At 44.0% G+C, this 8,697-nt stretch overlaps 1 protein-coding gene across 1 annotated transcript; it reads left to right on the forward strand.

The window, feature by feature from the left end:
- Nucleotides 1-367: 367 nt before the first annotated feature.
- On the forward strand, nt 368-5,586 carry SAP18 (Sin3A associated protein 18). The gene is made up of 4 exons (XM_066582179.1): nt 368-543; nt 3,030-3,139; nt 4,009-4,131; nt 5,289-5,586. The coding sequence occupies exons 1-4, from the start codon at nt 472-474 to the stop codon at nt 5,443-5,445; spliced, it is 462 nt and encodes a 153-aa protein (XP_066438276.1). The 5' UTR covers nt 368-471; the 3' UTR covers nt 5,446-5,586.
- The last annotated feature ends 3,111 nt before the right edge of the window (nt 5,587-8,697 follow it).

Consider the following 8,697-nt stretch of genomic DNA (forward strand, 5'->3'; position numbering starts at 1 on the left):
TGTTAAAAACTCAACCTTATGTTAATAAGTCAGTTACATGTACCCCAAAGTGGTGCCATTAACCCTTTCAACTTGTCTCTCTCCCACCCTCCCAAAAAAGACAAGGCAATGAGCCCTTAGTCATCCATATTGATGGACGCCTAAAGCTGATGGCTCTTTGAATGTCATGATAAAAAAAAGCGAAAAAATGCAGGACTAGAAAGACGTAAGGGGTTAAATCGCTTCCTAAATTAGACCATCAGCGCTATGTACAAAGCTGTGACTATTATCCCCGCAGCGTCATTACGTCACTGACACGCTCTACGCGAGTTACCTTACCATAGAGTTGACAATATAAGCACAATCTAGGTAGACAAGACCCATGCGTGCAGCGTGCTGACGTCATCACGTAAAGCGCCGGAAGTGGCACGGTGAGAGGTTTTTCAGTCCGCTGGACGCGAGGTTTTCACCGCAGCTTAGAAACTGGAGAAGATGGCGGTAGAGTCGCGGGTGACGCAGGAGGAGATTAAGAAGGAGCCGGAGAAACCGATTGACCGGGAGAAGGTGAGGCCGGGCGGGAGCAGCATACAGCTGAACGTGCAGGCGGAGGAGGCATAATGCCGGGGGCGGGGCTGTGCTGATTCCGCCCTCCATGTGCTTCTGCTGTTTTTACTTACATCTTCCATCGAGTCAATGAAGTAACAATGGGTACTTTATATTAGTTGGGCATCAGATGACATAGGACCACAAGTCCCAGCCAGCCCTGGGGTGATGAAAGGGGTTTCGTGGGATGAGGACAGGTCCTCCTGTATCACCACTGTGACGCTGCAGGAAGGCCATGTGATGTCACCGGTGGGAGCTGGCCGCAGCGGTCACCTGACTGCCCTCCCCAGTGTGATACTGATGTCACATCCTACAGGTAGGTCACTCAGGGTCGTCCCCGGACACACCATGTTTATGCTCTACTAGAATGTATATAAAAATGGCCGTTTCACCCCTTAGATGCCGCAGTCAGTGCGACGCTCAGCATGGGGGTTTCCTGCGATGTGATTGCAAGGTGTTGATGGGTTGCCATGGCATCTAGTGAAGCCTGCCTGTTCTACCATTGATCAGCATAATATACTGTAATACAGAAGTACTGCAGTGTATTGTACAAGCTATTATGCGTTCAGGTATCTTAGTGGGACAAGAGGAAAAGACTTACTAAAATGTTTCATATATTAACTTTCAACTAAAATCTAATACCTGGGTATTGCAGCGCTGACAACGGGTGCCCGGTTGGTGGACCTCAGCTGATCAGCTATTGATGACCCATCCTGAGGATGTACCCCAAAATGCTGCCAATAAAAACTAAATCTCTGACAGCCCCATCAATAGCAGACGTGAGAACAAGCTGCGTCAGGATGTGGCGATGGCGGGTGTGTGTTTTGTATTTTTAGTCTTTGAGCAGCAAACATTAGAAAAGTTCAAGAAGTTTGGCCATAATAAAACTGACATGCAGAATAAGGGCTCCTGTCCACGGGCGACCGTTCACTGCGTTCCCCGTGGCGATAATCCGCCCGCGGGGAGAGCAGTGAACACTTTGCATTGCTATGGAAAGCGTAGCTGCCCTGTCCATGAGCGAAGAATCAGAGATCCTCCACTCGTGGCCGGCAATTCGCAGCATGCAGCGAATTGCCGCGTTTCTCCGTGGTCAGCCTATCGGTTAGGCTCCCTGCAGAGATTCGTCTGCAGGCTCCTGCTACCGGGCGGCGGAGATCGCAACGCCCATGGACAGGCAGCCTTAAATGACTCACTTTTTTTCACATTCTGAATGACTTCTAAAGAAAAGCTAAAAAAGGTGCAATTTATTTTTCTTTTTTCTGTCACCCCACCTAAAAGTGTGTAAAAGTTTTTCAATACATTATATGGGACCTTTTCTGAAAACAACTTGTGCCGCAGTCGGCCTTCATGCATTAGTGAGAAATAATTTTCCATTTTGAAAAAAAAAAGGATAGAACACAAGAGCTGGCAGGCCTTTAACCCTTTCAGTGCAGCAAGCCCCAAAGATTTTCTGGGCGTGCCACTAAAGGGGTTAAAGGATAGGTCATCAACAGTTGAATGGCTGGGGTCTGCAAATCCACACTGACAGTGCCGCAAATCCGCTGCTTCTACTCCGACCTCTCTGTAGTGGCCGGTGCTTGTAACTGGACGTGTGGCACTGATTGACATTAATGCGAGCCGTGCCTGCAGTTACAAGCGCCGGCCACTACATGGGAGGTCGGCGCAGAAACTTCCGCTGCTTCCACTCCAACCTTTTGTATATTTGCGGCACTGTCAGCGGGGCACAATCAGCGGATCAGTTGGGGGTCCTGAGTGACAGACCCCAGCTGATCAACTATTGACCTATCCTGAGCATAGCTCATCAGTAGCATTCTCTCTCAAAAACCCTCTTAAGGAGTTGAAACTGTATATCTTCTATTCTTGTTCAGCAATTAAGTCTTCAACGTTTTCAAGATGTTTTATCACATCTGTAGGCAAAAAACCTGCAGACGGGTTCTACGCTCAGCTGCATTTTCTGCAATTGTGTCCAGTGTAGGACACCCTGTGAGCGAACGGCTTTGGTAGTAACTAGTGTTTGTAGTCTGGGTTGAGCTGGGTAACTTATTAACCCCTCGGGCTGAGCATCAGTTAGAGAGGGGAGTGCAGGCCAGAAGTGGAGAAGTTACTTTGCAAACAGTTTTGTTTAAAAGAAAAAAAAAAATGCCACTTTGAGTCTCCAGCTTCTATGCAGACCTCTGTGTCTCCATGGTAACAGTTTACAGACAGTGTGGCATGATCTTGTAGAGACTACCTTTCATATGTATCCCCGCTAACCTATTAATCAAGACTATTTGCGGAGTTACGTATGATTTTAGTTTGGTTGGAGAATAACCTGGCTCTTGCACAAGTGGGCGTCAGCTTTGCGATAACTCGAATGGGGATGTATAGCAGGACGGACACTGCTGGATAGTATGCCTTTCAGGGACGTCCACTTAAGTTTTCTAATCCAAATTTCTGCCTTTCTCCAGACTTGTCCTCTTCTGCTAAGAGTATTTACTACAAACAATGGGAGACATCACCGAATGGATGAATTCTCTCGGGGACATGTGCCGTCCAGTGAGCTTCAGATCTATACATGGTAAGAGATGGGGTAAAGGAATTGCTTGGTAGGCATTCAGTCATAGAATGGTTGAGTTGGAAGGGACCTCCAGGGTCATCAGGTCCAACCCCCTGCTCAGTGCAGGATCACTAAATCATCCCAGACAGATATTTGTCCAGCCTTTGTTTGTACACTTCCATTGAAGGAGAACTCGCCACCTCCCATGGTAACCTGTTCCACTCATTGATCACCCTCACTGGCAGAAAGTTTTTTTTTTTTGTTTTTTTTTCCCCTAATATCTAACTTGTCTCCTCTCTATCAGTTTCATCCCATTGCATTGTTTAATGACCTTTCCGGGTTTTCCTTCACAATAAGGCTAAAGGCACCTGGACATATCTTTGGTCCCGGTGTTTGTGTAATTGTACAGATAACACATGGCCCTGTGTATAGCCTATATACATGAGCAACTTTTTCACATGGACCGATGGTCTACACGAGAACCCGTGGCATGCCCAATTCCTATCGGAGTTCATGGAAAGGAGTGGGGACTTTGGACACGCAAGGTCCCTGTAGATTGGACATTGTACAGACAGGTGTGCTGTTCAATGTGAGTTGCACCTAAGTTTCTTGAGCACAAAGAAGTCGTAGCCGGTTAGTGTGAATCCAAGTACTGGAATCCCTAGCTATCTTCAATGAAGAGGCTGCTATTCTAGTTTGGGTGGCTATAAACATTAGATAGCTGTTGGCTGAGCAGGCCTGCTGGGTATTTCAATATTAAATAATCTGTCCTCATGAGTGCTGTGATTCTTACCCTCCCAACCCCAGATGAAAATGGGATAACTGTATTGGTATAATTACTCATGCCGTATTAAATATGTACAACATATAGCTTGTATCTCCCTTTTCAGGATGGATGCTACTTTGAAAGAACTCACCAGCTTAGTGAAAGAAGTATACCCAGAGGCCCGTAAAAAAGGAACACACTTCAATTTCGCTATTGTTTATCCAGACCCCAAACGACCTAGCTACAGGTATGTAGATATTGGTTTGTTATTAGAAATGTATGCTTGGAGACTTGCTGCCCACTCATAACTTGTTGGGTGGACACAGCGCAGGTTTTCACTATGAGGGCTCTTTCATATGGGTGCTGCGATCTTCGGCTACCCAAAATCACATGAACAAGAGGCAGCCGCGAACAAGTCTCGTCTGCCTCTCCCGTTTTCACACCCTTTCAGATGGGTGCAGCGTATATATGCTGCAGCCTGTAATACTGTCGGCTGGGGAAGAGAGTTCAACTCTGCTAAGCTACCGCACCCTCCCTTTGCTGGCAGCTGGCAAAGGGAGGGGGCGGGAGCTAGTGTGCTAAACTCCCTCCCCCGTCTATGGGAGCTGCCAGAAAGGGGAGGGAGTTTAGCAACGTGAGCTGCTGCTAAACTCCCTCCTCCTTCCTGATGACTCCCATAGAGTGTATGGGAATGGCCGGAGTATTTCAGCAAAAGATTGGAGAAGTCCTATCATTTCCGTCCGGCTTGACAGCGGCCGGCCAGAATGCACACCATATGCACTATCTCTGACGGCAGATTTTACGCACTGGAAAACCGCCTATCTGAACAGATGCATTGGGATCCAATGTTTCAGATGGTTGCGATTTCTGGCCGGTGCTCGATTTCAGAAGAATCGCTGTTAAAATGTTTGTGAAACTAGCCTGTGTTTTTGTTGTGTGAAGACTTGTAATCTAACGCTTGGGGTGTGTTCACACGTAACTGATGTGCTGCAGGTTTTGTCACAGATTTCAGAGCAGATTCCACTACTTCAATTTGAATTCAGTTAAAAGGGCACAATCTTCTGCAGATCTGCCCCATGGTCTGCTGTGACTTTTACTTTGGTTGCTAAGAGCCTCATTGTTTTTATGGCACTAAAATCTCTTGCCTGCTGGATGCGCAGTAGAGCTTCTGGATGGCTGGAATGTGACCAAGCAATGCAGATGAAGTTTGCTTTTTAAATTTACTTTTAATCGCACAACTTGGAAAATATATATTTTGCGCCAATACCAATAATTGTGTAGTTAAAGTAATTTAAAATATGACCTTTATTATAGTTGCCTGTAATACTGATTTTATGCAAAGTTTGTTGAAAGATCAGTGACAAATTAAGATGTTAAATTGTGGTTCTGCTTTGCTTATTGCAGGGTCAAGGATATCGGCAGTACAATTTCTGGAAGAAAGGGATCAGACGATGCAATGACATTACAGTCACAGAGGTTTCAAATTGGAGATTACCTAGACATAGCAATAACACCACCCAACAGAGCTCCGCCTCCATCTGGACGTATGAGACCATACTGATTTTATTTTTTGAGACCACACCCCCCTCCTCTGCTAGAGAACATCCATTGCAGTTTTATTGTGCCCCTGGTATCTATTCATCCCTTAAATCTTCACTCAGTTTGTAATTTTATTCTCTATAAAGTTGTTTTTGTTTAATTAGTCGATGTGTTTTGTATTCACCTGTATGCAAAAACTTCTGTCTGGGCTTTGGCCCTTTCAGTAATACTGTAGACCACAGTGCACTTAGAAAAGAATGTAAATAAAAATGGTGCAAATGAGGAGTCAATGCTATAAGGAGTATAGTAAAGGCATATTCCGGCCCCTGCTTTTTATAGTTGAGATGTCAAACTGCTGCCATGACTACTGGCCACCCGCTGTTTCCATAACGCCTATTCACTTCAATAAAGGCTATGGAATCGGTGCTGTGTGCCAAAGGCTCAGCTCTTTCAAACAGGTGGTTGGAACAGAGGGGCAGAGTTTTCCCCATGTTGGTCATGGGATGGGGGTTGAGTGGGGGGAGGGATTAGTACAGTTAGAGCAGCTATTAGGACCATAAGTAGCATAATGACCAATAAAAGAACAACCACCGTATAAATTGTATGACAACAAATGCAAGAAGTCTGATCAGTAAAGTGGGTGAGCTTGAAGCAAGAATGTCTAAAGAAAATTGATATAGTAGGAATAACAGAAATATGGTTTGATAAGTGCGATTGGGCGGAGAATTTACAGGATTACAATCTCTTCAGAAGAGACTGTGGGAAGCAGAAAGGGGGAGGGGTATGTTTGTACATTAAATTCTACTTAATGTAGCTTCAGGAAGATATAGGTGTAGGAGATGCACATGTGAAATCTCTGTGGGAAGAAATACAAGGAGGGGATAAAAAACAACAAAATCTGATAGGGGTTTTCTATGGACCACCAAAACTAACAGAAGAAACTGAAAAATTAATAAGGCAAGGAGATGTCAAACCACGATAAAGTAATTATTATGGGAGACGTTAATTATCCAGATATAATATGGGAAGACAAAACCTGCAACACTCAACGATAAATTCTTGAGAACAATTAAAGATAACTACGTTACCCAACTTGTACAGGAGCCAACTAGAGGGAGGGCCATCCTAAACTTTCTATTAACTAACTGGACAGAATCATGGGGGTGCAGGTTGAGAGACACTTGGGAAATAGTGACCACAATATAGATAACTTCCAACTGTCCTTCAATATGAAGCCCTATCAGAGAGCAACTGAAAAACTAAACTTTAGTAAAGCAAAATTCGATCAGCTCAGTACTATTGGAAACATTAATTGAGACTGCGTCCTCAAAAACAATAGTATAGATGACAAATGGGAGAAGTTTTAAAAAACATCCTGATTACCTAAGAAGAGCAGTTCATACACTTTAAAAAAAAGAACAAGTAAAAGAAAACCAATGTGGCTCGACAAGATGAAGTGGGGCAATAAGCAGGAAAAAATAAATAGAGTGGTGAAGAAGCATTAACATACAGGGAAAAAACGAGTTTGGTAAGGGAAAGATAAAACTTGCAGAGGAGGCAGAAAGACTGATTGCCAAAAATAACCCCAAACTAGTTTTCAATTATATAAACGGTAAAAGGATTTGCACTGAGCACTGGCCCTTTAACAAATCATAGATGATGTGGGGAAGGCACTTTTTTTTTTAAAATAGGTTTTTCTCAAGTGTATTTACAAAGGAAAAAAATGTCAGATGAGATGCAGGGGGATAAAATGAATCCCCCACAAATCATATGCCAACCTCAGGAGGGGCAGAGACTATTAAAGATTAAAATTGACAAATTGCTGGGCCCAGATGAGGCACTCAAGAGTTGTAAGTGATGTGATTGACAGACCACTATTTCTTATATTTAGGGACACTATTGATACTGGGGTTGTAACACTACGTTGGTGTATTGCCAATGTGGTTCCAATAGACAAAAAAGTCAAGAAGGGAGCCTACAGTTAACTACAGGCTGGTAAGTCTCACTTCAGTAATTGGAAAAATATTTGAGTGGTTTCTGAGAGATGCCATCCTAGAATACATCAAGGAAAACAACGATATAACTCATCAGCATGCATTCATGACTCTTTTTAAAGAGCAGCAGCACAAAAGGAGAAGAAAGCATACAAGCCAGACTCTATGGAGAGTGGTAGGTGGGAGAGTAAAGGCACACAGGTTATGTATGTGTAGAGAAAGAGACCACCACAAAGTGCAGTTGGGAAGAGGGGAAAAAAATCTATTCAAAAGAATGAATTTCGTATTTGTGCGCATCACATAAACTTGCACGATAATCCTATTCATGTGAATAAGCCCTTACACACGCAGGGACAGATCAGTGGTTTTGTGGCATTAAAAAAAAAAAAACCCACAAGAGGCAGTCCACCACTTGTACCAGAAATGCACACCAGCTTTTAAGACTGAACTTGATAATTCTCTGTGTGAGTATGGCTTTAGTTTTGCAGTATTTGTTATAAAGTCTGCAGAGCTAAATAAGTACATGGGTGCAGTTCCATAACTCCAAAATAGCTGACAGTGGTTGCTACATTTTCAGTTACAATAGAAAAAGGAGCGCTGGAGCACAAAGTTGTGCTCTAATAAGTGAAATTCTGTGCTGGTAAAATATTCATAAAGTACTGTATATTCCAGCATATAAGACAACCTTTAACCCCAAAAAATCTGCGCTGCAGTCAGGGGTCATCTTATACACCAGGTATACAGAAGGAAAAAAAAAAGCAGCAGTACTCACCTCCCCCGGCGTTCTGTGGTGCTGTTGCTCCCTCCTCGTCCCCGACAGAGCATTGCTTTCTGGATGCAGGGCTTGAAATCCCCGCCTCCAGAAAGCTAATGCTGTGATTGGCTGACTGCGTGAGTTAGCCAATCACACCATTAGTTTTCTAGAGGCAGGGATTTCAAGCCCCGCATCCAGAAAGCAATGCTCTGACGAGGAGGGAGCGACAGCCTGCAGCAGCGCTGCAAAACGCCAGAGGAAGAGAGTACTGCTTTTTAATTTTTTTTTACACCGTATTCCCGGCGTATAAGGAGACAGTTGGGGGAATCGTCTTTTACGCCCAGTCGCCTTATATGCTGGAATGTACGGTAAATGTACTGTATTTTTGGAATAGCAAGAAAAAAAAAAAAGTCTTGCTAAAAAGTCACTGAGTGCTATGGGCTGAAGGTGATCAGAGTGAAGCAGCGCCATTCCTCCGACTGCTACCTTAATAATCATGTGAAGCACTTTGTCCTATCAGTTAGAG

The sequence above is a fragment of the Eleutherodactylus coqui genome, chromosome 1, assembly GCF_035609145.1.
Source record: "Eleutherodactylus coqui strain aEleCoq1 chromosome 1, aEleCoq1.hap1, whole genome shotgun sequence".
Lineage (NCBI taxonomy): Eukaryota > Metazoa > Chordata > Amphibia > Anura > Eleutherodactylidae > Eleutherodactylus > Eleutherodactylus coqui.